This window comes from Oryx dammah, unplaced genomic scaffold (genome assembly GCF_014754425.2).
Source record: "Oryx dammah isolate SB20612 unplaced genomic scaffold, SCBI_Odam_1.1 HiC_scaffold_19, whole genome shotgun sequence".
Classification (NCBI taxonomy): domain Eukaryota; kingdom Metazoa; phylum Chordata; class Mammalia; order Artiodactyla; family Bovidae; genus Oryx; species Oryx dammah.
The window spans coordinates 58,053,008-58,069,945 of NW_024070203.1; the positions used below are offsets into that span (position 1 = coordinate 58,053,008).

Consider the following 16,938-nt stretch of genomic DNA (forward strand, 5'->3'; position numbering starts at 1 on the left):
ACTTGCCCTCACTTTAAAGATCCTTCTTCCCTGGCAATCTCAAGCATGTTACTCTGAATTCCACCCTGAGAAACGCTTGGAAACAAGCCTGGAAGGAGAAGAGACCCAAAGAGCCAAGTGGCGTGTGGAGTGGGACTGGTAGAATGTACCAGAAGCTCCCAGAATGTGACAAGGGGACTTTGATTTGAAGGGTGTGGGGAAAAAAATAAATTAGACAGCAACTGAATTATTCAGTCAGGTTGTTGGGCAGGAGTTAAGAGGTACACTGTGCTCGTGTAAGGAGTTTGTTTTGTTGTTTTTTTTTTTAAAGAACACCCAAGTGGAGAACATGGAGATATAATTTTTCTTGACACACCAATGTACAACGAGAACATATATTTAGTAACATTCGCCTCCCTGCACCCTGAGCAGCTGTTCAGCTCCAGCAAACACTCCTCCTTCCTGCTGGGGAAGGAGAAGCGTGCTGCACGAAGCTTCTGGAGTTGCCAGCAAGAGAGAGAGCCGGGGCCAGCCTTCCAGAGCCACCCTTCCCTCTCCCACTACTAGGCAGCAGGGGGTCCAGCACCACCATGGTCGGGAAGGGGAAGAAGATGCTCAGAGGGAAGACCAACCAGAAAGTCCTGTCTAATCGCAGCAGGGAGAGCACTTCAAGTTCAATCCTTCTCAAAAGCAGGGGGCAGGAAAGAGAATCTCCTGCAATTAACCCCCCGCTTTGCTCCATGAGGTTGTAAGTCACTAGGCAGGGTTAGGGGCCATCAGGGAACTATTCTGTATTGCCTAGAGGGTAGACTTACGGGAAGTGGAAGACAGGATGTATCAACCTGGGGTCAAGTTATGCTTTTCCAAGGAGTGACAGAGTGGACGTCTGGTTTTCTAGGTTCACGGTTACCTTCTTGACAGTTTTTGATAGGAGCCTCGAGTGTACAGGTGGTGGTCAGGATGGGCCAGGGTGGAGAAAGGCCCTGTGTAAATACAATATGTGTTCCAATCGAGGATTGTTTCCTGGGTTTCCTTCTTCCTCTTCTCTCTCTTCCCTCCCTCCTTCCCTTCTTTCCTTCCTTCCTTCTTCCATCCCTCCCTTCCTTCTACTACAGTGTAGTGGTGTTACTCAAAGTGTGGTCCTCTAGTGGCAGCATCATTGTCGTCATCACTTGAGAACTCGATAGAAATATAAATTCTTGGGTCCCACCCCATATTCCCACAGGAGGTAATCTCTAAGACTAGGCAGGAAGATGTCAATTCCTAGATGAAGATATAGAAAGACATGGGGATGGTCTTGGATATTCTCTCACTCTCTCGCTTGCTGTGAGGGAAGCCAGCTGCCCTATTTTAAACATCCTTTTGGGGAGGGCTCTGGGGCAAGAAACTAATATCTCAGGTTAACAGCCAGTAATGACTGAAGGTCCACCAACAGCCGCATGAGTGAGCAGAGAACAGGATCTGCCTTAGTCAAGCCTTGAAATAGCATCAGCTCTCCCCGACACCCTGATTAGAGGAGACTTTGAAAGTCTCTGAGCCAGAGAACCTGATTAAGCTGAGCCCAGACTGCTGATTCACAGAAACTGGAGATGATAAATATTTGTTGTTATAAGCCTCTAATCTTGGGGTAATTTGTTACACAGCAATAGATAACTAATAGAACTATTGAATTAAAAACTCTGCAAGCGGGGCCCTGGAATGTCTATTTTCACATATTTTCCAGGTGACGTTCACACAAGGTAGTTTGAGAAGCACTGCATGTGACTAAGAGTAGAGGCTTTGGAGCCAGACTACTTGGATTCAAATCCTAGCTCAACTCCATCCTAGCTGTAAGAGCGTGAGCGGCTTACTTAACCTCTCTGTGTCTTCATTTCTTCTGTAAACTGTTACTAACGATAGTATATAACTTTAGGTGGTGTAAAGAGGATTAGTTGAATTAATATATTTAAAGCACTTAGTACATTGCCTGGCAACATCAAGTACAATACATTTAGTGGTGACTCATCAACAAATATTTATAAGGCACCAACCAAGGGTGAGGCATTGTGCTAGATGTTGGAATTACGAAGATGAATAAGACATGGGTTGACTTTTCTTGGGACTCTTGTCCCAGGAGATAGGCATAGAAAAAAATAAACGCAATGTAAAGTTAAAATGCTGGGCTTCGGCTTCCCACGTGGTCCAGAGGTTAAGAATCTGCCTTTCAATGCATGGGACACAAGTTTGATTCCTGGTCTGGGAAAATTCTACATGCCATGGAGCAACTAAGTCTGCGAGCAACAGCAAAGACCCAGTACAGCCAAAAATAATTTAAAATAAATAAATAAATAAATAAAAATGTTGGGCTTGATTCTGGAGCCCATCAGTGGATGGAGGGATTAAGGAAAAACTTGATAAATGGAGTACTTGGAGGGATATGGGCTTGATTGCCCCCAGTGCCTTGTCTCAGTTTTTCTGAGTCTCTCCAGCTTCCTTTTTATATGGAGAACTGGCAAACCTATCATCACCAACAGCCTCCTTAGATAGCAGCTGCTTAAATGCAGGGCCTGGTGTCTTATTCACAAGGCTGTAGCCACTCCGTCCTGTTTTCTGCTCCTAATAAGGCAGCCCAGTTCATCTGACCTTCGGGTGTCAGCATCTGCTCTTCCTTTGCTCTGAAAGCTTCCTACCCCACCTCCTTGCAACACAGGCTCCTTCTTAGCCTTCATGTCTCTGCTCACATGTCTCCCTGTCTCTGCTCTCACTGCCTGGTCACTCTATTTAAATAATGCCTCCGTTTCAACACACTTTTCATACCCTGAGCACCACTAGAATCTGGCCCTTGCTTAATTGGTTTATTTATTTGTGAGTCTCCCTGAGTAGACTACACGGTCTCTCCCAGGTAACATTTGGTCTGTTGTAGTCACATGGCCCATGCCCAGTGCCCTCCCTGGGACATAGTGGGCTTTCAATAAATATGTGTTATTCGATGGATAAATGAATGAATGGACATGTCCCTTTGCCGCCACTGTAACACTTCAGCATGATTTGCTGAAATGCCAATCTTAATCACAAAGGACATTAATTCAAATTCTGGAAGACAGAACTGCTGAAACACCGATTGTGAAACCAAGTCACTTTAATTCTAAGGGGTTGCTGGAGAGCCCGGAAGAGATGGAGAGTAGGAGGCCATTATACTGTTAGGCATTTATTAAGCACCTCCTCCTAGGTGCTGGGTGCTCTATTAAATATTTTATATGCATTACTTCATATACATCTGAAGTAGTTATTATCATTGGGGAGAGCAGAGGGGGAGACTGAGGCTTAGAGCCCGTAATTAACTTGCCTCAAGTCACAGCCAGTGTGATGTGGAAGTATCATGATGGAACCCAGATGATCAGTCTCTGAACCTCCTGGGTTTAACCACTGAGCTCTCCTGCCCCCAATGGAATGCAGCTCATTAGGTAAATATTCTGCACAGATGGAAGTGTACACAGCTGAACAGCTATATGACACCATAACCAGACCGGGAAATATCAGAAAGATCTCTGATATCCACGAAATGACAGCCCTGCTGGTCATAGACAGAGGTAGGTCATTCATGGGGGCCCTTCTCCCGCACCTAGGGGTGTGTTGTTCAGAAGTCAGGTGGTCAGGACAGCCACAAAGTGTCCCACCCCCTCCAATTGGTGTGAGTGTTCTCATTCTCCAAAACCTGTTTGGTGGTCTCTTCCTAAGCCCCGAACGGATTAGCATCATCCTCCCCAAGATGGCTTCTAATTTGCAGCCATTGGCAGCTCCTGTTGCAAGGGATTCTAAGATCAGACAAGCCAAGGAGCAGGTGACAGGTCATATCTGAACTTAGATGGACAAGTTGTCAGGGTGGGAGGGACAATAACTGAGATGGGGAGGCAGTTCTACAAAGCACTGGGGCCTGTCTGCATTGCACCTGGAGCAGTCTTTGACCAGGGGTTCCTATTAAAAACAAGCCTCCACAGGCCTCAAAGAACAAAAAGGAGTCAGGCTTATCCAGTCTTAAACAGGACTAAAGTCTGCATTTTTCCTGTGTGATGAGGAATTATTGGGCCTTCAATGAGGGCAGGCTCCTTCTTGGGTAGAAGAGAACAGTTAGGAAAAGTGAGAATGCTTCTGTAGGCAATTCCCTTCTCAAAGCTTAATTAAAGCCACAATGTATATTTTTAGTCTGCTTTTGCATTTGTGACATTTAAATATTCAGATTTTCAATGAGACAAAGCCTATGCTGAAATTTACATATAAATATATTGAAATATATTTAAATATGAGTCTTCTTCATACCTTTTTTCTTAGTGTTCTCAAGCTGTCTGCACTTCCACAGGGGGATCAGTCTCTGGGAAATGAAGAATAAAAGTGTCTAAAGAGAGAAGTAGAGAGAGATTTGTTGGGAAGTTGATGTACTTGGGTAGACCTAACATTATGTATCAGTCAGTCGCTCAGTCGTGTCCACCTGTTTGTGACCCCTTGGACTGCAGCATACCAGGCCTCCCTGTCCATCACCAACTCCTAGAGCTTACTCAAACTCGTGTCCATTGAGTCGATGATGCCATCCAACCATCTCATCCTGTCGTCCCCTTCTCCTCCCGCCTTCAATCTTTCCCAGCATCAGAGTCTTTTCAAATGAGTCAGTTCTTCACATCAAGTGGCCAAAGAATTGGAGTTTCAGCCTCAGCATCAGTCCTTCCAATGAATATTCGGGACTGATCTCCTTTAGGATGGACTGCTTGGATCTCCTTGCAGTCCAAGGGACTCTCAAGAGTCTTCTCCAACACCAAAGTTCAAAAGCATCAATTCTTTGACAGCGTTCTTTATAGTCAACTCTCACATCTGTACATGACTACTGGAAAAACCATAGCTTTAACTAGGTGGACAGTTTACAATTTGAGGAATGGTTTTTGTTTGTTTCAGCTTCTCTGGTGGCTCAGAGGGTAAAGCATCTGCCTGCAATGCAGGCGACCTGGGTGGGGAAGATCCCCTAGAGAAGGAAATGGCAGCCACTCCAGTATTCTTGCCTGGAAAACCCCATGGACAGAGAAGCCTGGTAGGCTACAGTCCATGGGGTTGCAAAGAGTCAGACACGACTGAGCGACTTCACTTTCACTTTGTTTGTTTAGATTACAACTTTTCAGAGTGACAGTTTATCCAGGCGAGAGGTCAGTCCCCAGCCATGCAGACTTTGGTAGATGTATGTGTGTATTTTAATCTATTTAGAAAGGCTACAGGCTTCCTGAAAGGCTACAGGCTTAGAGGCTTCCTCCTCAGACCTCAAGAAGTATGATTCATGGAAATAGAGCAAATTTGATCAAATAACAACCTTGAAGCATCACTCAAATAACTAGCTTTACAGTCCATATTATCACCATGCTAATAACTAGTTACCCATACACAATACATGGACCACCAACTTTAAATGATTTTGACAGTCATGAACTGCATTTGAATCACTGAAATAGGACTGGACATAATCTAGTCTCCTTCGAGTGAGTTAGCACGTACTTTTAAGATCCTGTGGAGTCTCTCAGTTATCACTACAGTCATCAATAATTATGCACCAAGGGTAGTATATAAGTGCAAGAGGATACACATTTTTCAGTTGATAGATAGAAGACAAACGATTCCACTGGGTATCAGAAGTTTAATATTTTTTTTCCCCTAAGTGAAGGGAACGTTGACAGACTATTACATAACAAAGAATAGTACAATCTAGTGGGGAAAATTGGCTTGAATTGTGGGTGTCTTCTTCCTGATTTCATCACCTTCGATAGTTGACATTTCCATTTCTCATTTTCTCTCAGTTACTCATCTATATTAGATATTCAAATGTTAATAGGGACCCACACAAATGTAGCAACTTCCTCCCCTGGTAAATTATACCATGGAGCCAGTTTTATTGTGATTCTTTCCATGTCTGTTTCTCCTCCTGGAGTTTGGGCTGTGTGGTGCATGAATTGTTAAAGGAATGAAACAGTTCCTTGGGAAGGAAACAGAAGCTACCAAGACAAGCCAGCAGGGTGGAGCTTGTGCTTCCACCAGGGGTCAGTGAAACTTTCACAAGGCCCCTAGAATGGCATCCAGACTGAGGTAAGGGTAACTTCTTTGTCACCATTTGTTCCTCAGAAAACACTCACCAACGAGAGGATGTCCTGTCACGGAAAACAGCTGACAGTTTCACGTTGTGAAATACACATGGACGACACAGATACATATAAATGTATATGACTTGAACCATGTCAAGCACTAGAGTTAAGATCATAGAGGAAATTCTCAATTTAAATGTGCAGTTTTGATAAACACTAATACAGACTATCTTGCCTCATAAGCAATCGCAGGCTAAGTATCCACCAACTTGGCTTATTGGCTTGACTCTTGTCATTGTTTCTGTACTATGAAGACAGGACTTAAGTTTCCCTTCTCTCCTGGCTTGCCATCCTGGCTTGCCGTCCTGGCTTCCAGTTGTTACTGTAAGGAATAAAGACTTGAGAAAAATGGACATGAATCTGAGCAAACTCTAGGAGATAGTGAAGGCCAGGGAAGTCTGGCATGCTGCAGATCATGGGGTTGCAAAGAATGGGACACAACTTAGCGACCGAAGATGACAATATAAACTTGACTTCCTGCTTCCATTTTTGCTCTACTATCAGTGAGAGGGAGCTGTTAAAAATGGAAATCAGATCATATCACTCCCCTGCTTAAAATCCTCCAGGACTTATCCATTCCACCGAAAAGAAAATCCCAGTAGTTTGCCCGACCTGCAGCACCAGGGCATGTAAAAGTGCCTGCATCTTCTCTCTCCCTCCTGTCCTCTTCCTTGCACTCAGCATACTCCAGAAACAGTAGCCTTTCTGCTGATGCTCTAACTCAATGGTTCTCAAAGTGTGGTTCCTAAACCAGCAGCATCAGCATCTTCTGCGTAGTGGCTAGAAATGCAAATTCTTGGGCCATGCCCAAACTCTACTGAATCATAAGTTCTGGGGGAGGGCCCCAGCGATCTGTGTTTGAACCAGCCAGTATAGGGATTCTATTGCCTGCTGAAGTTTGAAAACCTCTGGTGTAGCTCCTCAGACTCACTTCTGCCTCGGGACCATGTACTGGTCAGACCTTTTTCCTGGTATGCTTTTCCCAGGGCTCTTTCCTCATCAGCTGGACATCAGCTGAAATGTTAGCACCTCTCCAATCATCCTATATTTTATTTATTTATTTTATTTTATTTAAAGTCTTTTTTTTTTTTAAGGAGTGTATGCACAATTTTATGTATTTGTTTAGGGAGAATGTGCACAAGTTTATTTTTCTGTAGTGGTGTTAAATTTTTAAAGTGTTTATTGAATTTGTTACAATATTTTTTCTGTTTTCTGTTTTGTGTGTTTTTTTTTTTTTTTTTTTGTCCACGAGGCATGTAGGATCTTAGCTCCCCAACCAAGTATTGGACCAGCACTCCCTACATAGGAAGGCAAAGTCTTAACCACTGAACCGCCAGGGAAGTTCCTATTTTATCTGAGTAAAGTTGATTTACAGTGTTTTGTTAGTTTAAGGTGTACAGCAAAGTGATGCAGTTAAGTGTTAGTTGCTCAGTCGTGTCTGACTTTAACCCTGAGGACTGGAGCCCGTCAGGCTCCTCTGTCCATGGAATTCTCCAGGCAAGAATACTGGAGTAGGTTGCCATGCTCTCCTCCAGGGGATCTTCCGGACCAGGGATCAGATCTGCTTCTCTGCACTGCAGAATCTTTATCGACTGAGCCACCACATAAACATATATTCATTCTTTTTTAGATTCTTTTCTTATATAGGTTATCACAGAATTTTGAGTAGAGTTCCCTATGTTATCCAGTAGGTCCCTGTTAGTTATCTATCTTATATATATAACAGTGTGTGTTTTCATCCCAAGCTTCTGATTTGTCCCTCTTAAGCATCTTATTTAAAGTGAGCCTGTTTGCCTCTCCTCATCTTAATCTATGCCATTTAATTATCCTCTATGTTCTCTGCAGAACTATCTCAAATTGTCTTGCTTATTTATTTACTTGTTATTTTATTATCTCCCCCATTAGAAGGAGATCTGACACCCTATTTATTTTTATACTGTGGATTCTGAGTGCCCCGCATAGGGCTTGCACATAAGATGGGCTTAATAACAGTTTCTTAAATTAGTGCCTATGAGATTTTTTTTTTTGATTGCCTGTCTTTCAGAAGGAGATCAGTTAGACTCTCTAAAGGAAGCTGCAGTGTTGTGGCCAAGCCTTGTCATGGGGTCAGAAGATGAGGGTCAAATTCTAAATTCTCCACTTGAAAATCAGCTGACTTTGGGTAAGTCATTGAACTGGCTTAATCACAACAAGGAGTGATTTTGTCTCATTGAAGTGTTTAGCGGTGTCTGGAGATGTTTTCGGTGTCAACTGAGGATGCAAGTGAGAGTGAGGTGTGCTCTTGGCACCTAAGGGATAGAGGCCAGGGATGTGGCTAAACATCCTATAGTGCATGGGCCAGCCCCCTACCTTATGCTCAGGGAAATAAAAACAGTGCCTTGGCTGAGAAAACCTGAACTAGAAAATTAGGATTAACACTATCTTCCTAACTCACAGGGTCCTGACGATGCTCAAGCAAAATTCTTCTCATGAAATTGTCTTGTAAATGATAAAGGACTGTAGGCAAATACCCTCAGTGTCCGGCACCGCACCTTACACAGAGGAGCTGCTTAATAAACATTGGCTCAAGGAACAGATGGAACAATGGATGAATTGGATGATTCCATGAAATGGATGATTGAATTGCATGGAGCCCCTTCCCAGAATTGAGGTTTTGTGTCCTCATTTGCAACAGAGGATAAGGATAGTACTTGTGTCCTAAGAACCTTGGGAGGATCGCAGAGACGATGCGTACAAAGCACCTGGCTTGGGATTGACACATCTTTGTGAGAATTGTCCTTGTTTCATCCTTGGTTATTGGCCACCCCTCCGTCCGCCCAGAGTTCCTGCTTCCTCCCTCCTAAGTGACTCCCTTCCTCTACTCCCTTGGTTTACACAGAGCTGCCCTATCTGTTTCAGTGAAAAGCCATCATCAAGTCCTACTCCACATTTTTCTGATGAAACACCTGTTATTCAGAAACCACCTGCCCCTGGTTTCCCAGAGTTCCGGAGAAGGGACTGGAACCCAGGCTTCTGTTTCCTGGCTGAGAATCTCTCCACCATGCCCCTACTTTCCCTTGGCTCCTTCTGTTTTCTCACCTCCTACAACCAATCAGCAGGTACCCAGCAGAGTTTCCCAACCTTTCTGAGAGCTGGGAATGGTTACTGTTAGAAACCCCAGCACACATCACCAAAGCATTAAAATGTGCCCACGTCAAATAAAATCTGTGTATAACTTTATGAAAATTGGGTTGCCTTGGCAGTCGACTGAAAGTTACATTTTAGAAAATTTAAACACTTATTAATGTATTTTAGTTTTCTTTTTTGCATTTTGAAGTCAATTTTTTTTTTTTCCTTCCAGCAGATGTAATTATAGACCCTTGAAAGGCATTTGTGCCTTTGGTGCTTTACACATTACAAAAAAGGCCTTATTTACTTTTTTTGTCCATTGGTGAATTTCCCATCTTCCTCATTCCTGTTTGCTTATAATAGTCAATGACCATTCCAGAGTCTAGGAAGCATCTGGAAACTGTTGAGTACTTGGTGGGTGATATTTCATGTAGGTAATGCTGTTGACTTGTGAACATGATCTCATGCACTGGCATCCATTTTTGTCCAAGAGTGTGACAGTCGAATCTTACATTTGTCATAGGTATTGTGGACTGCAAAGGGCTTTCTCATATATTACCCATTTGTACAGTACTTGAGCACAATCTATATTATGTTACAGTTTCTCTTGATTTTACTAATAAGAATCCAAAGCTTAGGGAGGAGAAGTGACTGACTCACTCAAAGTTATAAAGTAAGTGGCAGAACAAAGGTGAGAATTGCTATCTTCTGGGTTTCAAGTGTGCCATGATGCTTTTGGCCCTGGAAAAATTACTCCTGAAAGAGGAAATAAGCAAGGATTGAATCACTGGGATAGCTTTAGTTTTGTGTGAGTGTGTGCATGTGTGTGTGAGACTGAAACTAGCCTTGAATATTCTTTATTTGCCCTACAGATAGTGGAATCAAATTAATTAATTAGGTCAACAAATACTTATTAGTGATGGACCCTGTTGTAAGTGCTGGGGGTATAGCAGTGAACTAAAAGAGCCTCACAGAGCTCACATTCTATATGCAACAGATAAATGATAAATTGACAAGACAATATATATTAATAGTATATGATGTCAATTAGTGTTAAGGATAAAAATTAAAGCAGTTGAGGGGATAGGAAATCTGGGTAGGGGGAGTTGCTGTGTTGTTCAGACATGTCAAAGGTGGCTCATTTGTAAGGTGGCCTTGAGAAGAGACTTATAAGGGAGGAAGAAGGTAGCATGGATACTGGGGACAGACTAGCTGAGATGAACATGTGGGAAGGCCCTGAGACAGGGGCATGTTTGGCATGTATGAGAAACCACAAGGAAACCAGCCCAGCTGGAGAAGAGTGAGTAGACTGGGATGGAGGGAGAGAGTTATTGGCAGAAAATAAGGTGAAGAGGGGTCTGGTGAGGAGGCATGGGGACAGTTAAGATCCTCCAGGACCTTACAGGGGCTTGTGAGGGCTTTGGCTGGGATTCTGAGGTAGGGTTTCCTTGAGGGCTCTGACCAGAGGAATGACATGATCTGACATACACTGTTAGAGATGTTTGATGTACTGATTAGATCATGGCATCTGGTTCCATCACTTCATGGGAAGTAGATGGGGAAACAGTGGAAACAGTGTCAGACTTTATTTTTTTGTGCTCCAAAATCACTGCAGATGGTGATTGCAGCCATGAAATTAAAAGACGCTTACTCCTTGGAAGGAAAGTTATGACCAACATAAATAGCATATTCAAAAGCAGAGACATTACTTTGCCAACAAAGGTCCGTCTAGTCAAGGCTATGGTTTTTCCAGTGGTCATGTATGGATGTGAGAGTTGGACTGTGAAGAAAGCTGAATGCTAAAGAATTGATGCTTTTGAACTGTGATGTAGGAGAAGACTCTTGAGAGTCCCTTGGACTGCAAGGAGATCCAACCAGTCCATCCTAAAGGAGATCAGTCCTGGGTGTTCATTGGAAGGACTGCTGCTAAAGCTGAAACTCCAATTTTTGGCCACCTCATGTGAAGAGTTGACTCATTGGAAAAGGCCCTGATGCAGAGAGGGATTGGGGGTAGGAGGAGAAGGGGACGACGGAGGATGAGATGGCTGGATGGCATCACCAACTCTATGGATGTGAGTCTGAGTGAACTCTGGGAGTTGGTGATGGACAGGGAGGCCTGGCATGCAGTGATTCATGGGGTCGCAAAGAGTTGGACGCAACTGAAGTGAACTGAACTGAAGATACTCCCAGTTTGTAATATTTCCATCTCAGACAGGAGACTCAGACCTCCTTTGAGAGACCACGAGGGACACCTTTCTCTTCAAGCATGTTCAAATCCTGAGGTGAAGTCGAACTTTGGTAATTGATTCATCATTCAGATCAGTGACTGGGCTCCACCAGAATACCAGAGCTATCTATGGCAGCCTTGGGGATTGAGGAATGAGTAACACAGGGTTCCTGCACTCAGGAAGCTCCTCTTACAGTGAAGAAATACAGACAACAAACACACAAACAAAGGATTTCAGCTATTGAGAAGGGCTGGGGAGAAAATAAAACCAAAGGAGATGCAATGATGATGCCATCATAGAGGGCTACTTTTGATTCCAGTTGGCTTTTGAAATGAGGAACTTGAACAAAAAGCGTTGCACATGTAGAGCAATTTATGGTATCCAGTTTCATAAAAAAATATTATTATTCTGACTTTTTAAGCGAGACGCTGATATTCTGTTAGATTAAACCACATGCCTGAGGCACTCGTAAATGACAGATCTGGGGGTCTGAATCCAAATTTCCTCTCATTTTCTGAACCAGAGTTTTCTCACAGTGTATACCACTATGGAATGTGACAGTAGGGCTGGATAACCCTGGAGCGTGGGATGAAGGAATCCATAATGGTTAGGCAAGATGGGAAAAATGTGTCAAAGCAGAAAGAGACGCAAAAGAGCACGGGCTGTAACTTGCTCCCACTAAGGTCACACAGGATGGCTATCAGGATGTAGAGGAGCTGCAGTCCCCAAAGCCTCAGTTCCATGGGGCTGAGAAAACCTCCAGCCTAATCTCAACAGAAGGGCCCTTGCCTGGCATGGGTGCTCTCAGCAACCCGGGCTGGGGCGGGCCCCTGGTCACATGTGGTTTCAATCACTGCATTTATCTGCACCACTGTCATTGTATCTGGAAGATGACTGAAGCCTCATTTCTCTCCCAGGCCTGTCTGATTGTGCAGAGGGTACACATCAAATCTGGAAAAGCTATCTCATCTTTGGCAGGCCAGAGATAGGGCAAGACTTCAGAAAGGTACAGCAACATCCCACCCAGGCCCCTTCACCCCTTTATTAAAAACAAATCTGAAACAACAAATGTCTAAAATTTTCCACTTGATCATTTCACCCTGCCTCATTATAACCATGCCCTTTGTCCACACCCGCTGGAGTTTTTTTTTTTTTTTTTTTGCAGCCTTGGGGGAAGCTTGGATGTGTCTGTCCCTAGCTCTCAGTCCCTCCCATAATAAACAATCACTAAACAGCTTGCTGCCCTAGGCAACTGTTTGTCCAGTTTGGCCAGGCCCCTGTGACTTAGGTTGGGGAAGAGGGTGGGAGGTGCTCCCAGTAAAGCAGAATTCAGGCTGTAAGGCCAAGGACTTGGCTTTGACCAGAAGTACTGTTTGGAAGCACATCTTTGCAGTCTTGGAGGATCTTTAGAGAGACTCTGGATTTTCACCTGATTTGTCCAGTGATGGGTCCCTGAGGGTAGGGGCTTATGGCTGGGGTGTGGGAGGGCCGCTGAAGGAAGGACTAGCTTGTACTAACGGTAAAAAAGGTCATCTCCTGCCTCAAGTGTCTCATCTGCAGCTGGCCATTCTACCAGTCATCTATCCCTCAGAGACAGCTCCTTAAAACCCATTCCCCCTCCCCCGCAAAAGAGAGTAACATCACTTTCGGTACTGGGAGGAGCTTAAATCAACCGGGTTATTCTCGGCTATTAGAAGATCTTTCTTTTTTCCACGGTGTGATTGGATCTCTTGGAAGCTTTCTACAGAATAGACAAAGGGCTTTGGGAAGCTAGGAAAGGATGCGTGGAAAGTTACTGAGGATTTGGGATAGGTGTCTTCTCTTAGTGCACAGACAGACATAAAGAATTGAAACGATTCCTTTCGATTGTAGTATTTCCTTTTTATTTTCTGGGAGTGGGGTGGTTTCTTGGGAGTAAGAAAAAAGAGATGGGCAATGCAGGAGACGCCGGAGATAATGGGTTCGATTCCTGGGTTGCGAAGATCCTCTGGAGGAAGGCATGGCAACCTGCTCCAGTATTCTTGCCTGGAGAATCCCATACAGAGGAGCCTGGCGGGTTACAGTCCATGGGGGTGGCAAAGAGTCGGACACGACTGAAGCGACACAGCACACATTTAGGGGATAAGGGACCTGTTTAAATGCTTTGTAGGAAGGAAAATTTGGGGCCCTCAGAGGGTGGAAGGTGGGCAGAGAGAGGCATCCTTCTGATCAGCGGTCGCTTTCTATGAAGTCTTTTTTTTTTCCTCCTGCAGCCCAAGGGCTCGCCCCATTGCTCCACTTTTCGAGCATTCTTCTCCAGGAACCTGAACATTCCTCGCCGCCCGCTCAGGGAGGCATTCCCGGCAAGCAGCCGAGGAGTAGGAATTCTCGAGGACTACCCGGGCAGCGGGAGCAGCGGGCCGGGGAAGCGCCCGCCGGTGGCCGGTTCCCCAGCCTCCGTGCGCCGGCAGGCGCCTCTGGGAGGCGCTGGTTTCCCGGCGCGGCGGCTGCAGGTGGTGCGGCCCAGGCCGGGGTCCGGATCCCGGCGCGCCGAAGGACCGCGGACTCTCTCGGGGGAGCCCCGCGCTCCGCCCGCGGGGGCCCGGCCGAGGCGCCCCGGGGTCCCCGCGCCGCCCGCACCCCCAGCGCCGCGCCGGCGCCTCTGCCGGTGGCCGGGGGTTATGAATGGGCGCAGCGGAAGCACCGCCCCCCCCCGGACGTGACGCTCGGCCAATGGCAGCGCGGGCTGCGTGGATGGATGAGGTCAGCGCTGTCGTGTCGGGAATGGAATGTGTAAGTGTAACATTCAGAACCGGGTAACATTCGGCGACCGAACGCGGCGGTCGGCAGCGATCGCGCGGGGGCCTGGGAAGCGCCGCTCGGGGCCGGCACTGCCCGCGGGGAGGACGCGCCGCCGCCGCCACCCAGCGCCGCCGCCGCCGCCTCCAGCCTTCTCCAGCCGGGCCGTCGCGCGTCCCGGGGGCCGGCCCCGCGAGCGCAGGAGTAAACACCGCCGGAGTCTTGGAGCTGCTGCAGAAGGGAATAAAGAGAGATGCAGGGATTTGTGAGGTTACGGCGCCCCAGCTGCAAGATGCACTAGCCGGCTGAACCCGGGGATCGGCTGACTTGTTGGAACCGGAGTGTTCTGCACGGGAGCCTGGATGAGTTGAAGTTGCTTTCCAGGGGCTCGTTTTCCACGCTGCCGAGAGGAATCCGAGAGGCAAGGAAATCACTTCGTCTTGCCATTGATTGGGCATTGGGAGCTTTTTTTCCCCCCCTCTCTTTCTTTTCCTCGGTCTTGTTGCATGCAAGAGAATTACAGTCCGCTGCTCGCCCGCCCTGGGTGCGAGATATTCCGCCCCGCTCTCTCCCGTCCATTGTGCAACCCAAAGATGAAAGACCGAAGGGGAGAAAGTTAAAGAAATCGCCCACATGCGCTGGATCAGTCCACGGCTTGGGGAAAGGCATCCAGAGAAGGTGGGAGCGGAGAGTTTGAAGTCTTTACGGGCGGGAAGATGGCGGACTGGAGCTGAAAGTGTTGATTGGGAAACTTGGGTGATTCTTGTGTTTATTTACAATCCTCTTGACCCAGGCAGGACACATGCAGGCCAAAAAACGCTATTTCATCCTGCTCTCAGCTGGCTCTTGTCTCGCCCTTTTGTTTTATTTCGGAGGCTTGCAGTTTAGGGCATCGAGAAGCCACAGCCGGAGAGAAGAGCACAGCGGTCGGAATGGCTTGCACCACCCGAGTCCGGATCATTTCTGGCCCCGCTTCCCGGACGCTCTGCGCCCCTTCGTTCCCTGGGATCAATTGGAAAACGAGGATTCCAGTGTGCACGTTTCGCCCCGGCAGAAGCGAGAGGCCAACTCGAGCATCTACAAAGGCAAGAAGTGCCGCATGGAGTCCTGCTTCGATTTCACCCTTTGCAAGAAAAACGGCTTCAAAGTCTACGTCTACCCACAGCAAAAAGGGGAGAAAATCGCTGAAAGTTACCAAAACATTCTAGCGGCCATCGAGGGCTCCAGGTTCTATACCTCGGACCCCAGCCAGGCGTGCCTCTTTGTCCTGAGTCTGGACACTTTAGACCGAGACCAGTTGTCACCTCAGTATGTGCACAATTTGAGATCCAAAGTGCAGAGTCTCCACTTGTGGAACAACGGTAGGAATCATTTAATTTTTAATTTATATTCCGGCACTTGGCCTGACTACACCGAGGACGTGGGGTTTGACATCGGCCAGGCGATGCTGGCTAAGGCCAGCATCAGTACTGAAAACTTCCGACCCAACTTTGATGTTTCTATTCCCCTCTTTTCTAAGGATCATCCCAGGACAGGAGGGGAGAGGGGGTTTTTGAAGTTTAACACTATCCCTCCTCTCAGGAAGTACATGCTGGTCTTCAAGGGGAAGAGGTACCTGACAGGGATAGGGTCAGACACCAGGAATGCCTTATATCACGTCCATAACGGGGAGGACGTAGTGCTGCTCACCACCTGCAAGCATGGCAAAGACTGGCAGAAGCACAAGGATTCTCGCTGTGACCGGGACAACACCGAGTACGAGAAGTAAGTGACGGGCCTCAGCGGGTTAGCCCTGGGCCCTGCTCACCTGGGTTCAGGTGTGAGCTTGGGGAATGGGGGTGGGACAGGGGAGCCCCTCCTGTCCTCTTCCTCTTGCTCCAAGCCTGGGACCGAGCAGCCTGGTTCTCTGGTGTGTGGCTTGGAGCTGAGGACCCAGAGTTGGAGCTCCTCGGGCAAACAGAGAAGCCTGGAGCACTTTTCTTGGGCCAAGTAGGTGACAGTGACTCCCTCTTGCTTGGAAAACCTTCAGGGTGATGTGTCTTCTATGAAGGGTGTGGGTTTGATCCAAGTTTGGAACCTGCGCTTCAACAGCGGAGCCAGGAGAGTGTTTGAGAGAGGTTGTAGGGACCCCAGAGGCTCTGAATCCACCCAATCTAGGGACCGTCCACCCAAGATTGATGCTTTATTTGCTGTTTTCTCAGGAGGAGGGAGGGGAAGCTGCTTTCCCTGGGATTCTCCCACCCTCCAATTATCGTCTTTCTGTAAACCCTAAATGTGTGTTAGTAGTGGAAGTGCTCTAATTTTAGCTCCTAAACTTTCTGTGCCTGTCTCTTCCCTACTCCCAGATGGCACTGACTTTTATGAAGGGAGACTGTAAGCTGGTTAGGGCCTGTGATCTTGCATGCATGCATGTATGCATGCTTGCATTCATTCATGTGTGCTTGTTGGTATGTATATATCCTGCCTCCCCCCCTGGGAGAAAGCTGTTTGTAAATCTGGGCCTCAGCTCTACTGCTGTAAACTCCAGTTGCTAATTTAGATTTCCTCTTCCCTTTTGTCTTTATCAATTTGCATGTAAATCAGAGACTGTTACTCTCTGAATGGGTGGTGAGATGCTTCCTCACCCTCTGGAGTGAAGCAAGTTTTGTCCAGTTGCTAAGTAACTGAGCTGGAGACTTTGTAGCCTTTCTCAC

General features: G+C 46.6%; 1 protein-coding gene across 1 annotated transcript in view; it reads left to right on the forward strand.

Moving 5' to 3' along the window:
• Positions 1 to 14,438: 14,438 nt before the first annotated feature.
• EXT1 (exostosin glycosyltransferase 1) overlaps positions 14,439 to 16,938 on the forward strand; it is a 316,914-nt gene continuing 314,414 nt past the window's right edge. The window contains exon 1 of the mRNA XM_040261810.1: positions 14,439 to 16,009. Coding sequence (XP_040117744.1) covers positions 15,048 to 16,009 — 962 coding nt within the window. The 5' untranslated portion in view covers positions 14,439 to 15,047. The remainder of the gene's footprint in view (positions 16,010 to 16,938) is intronic.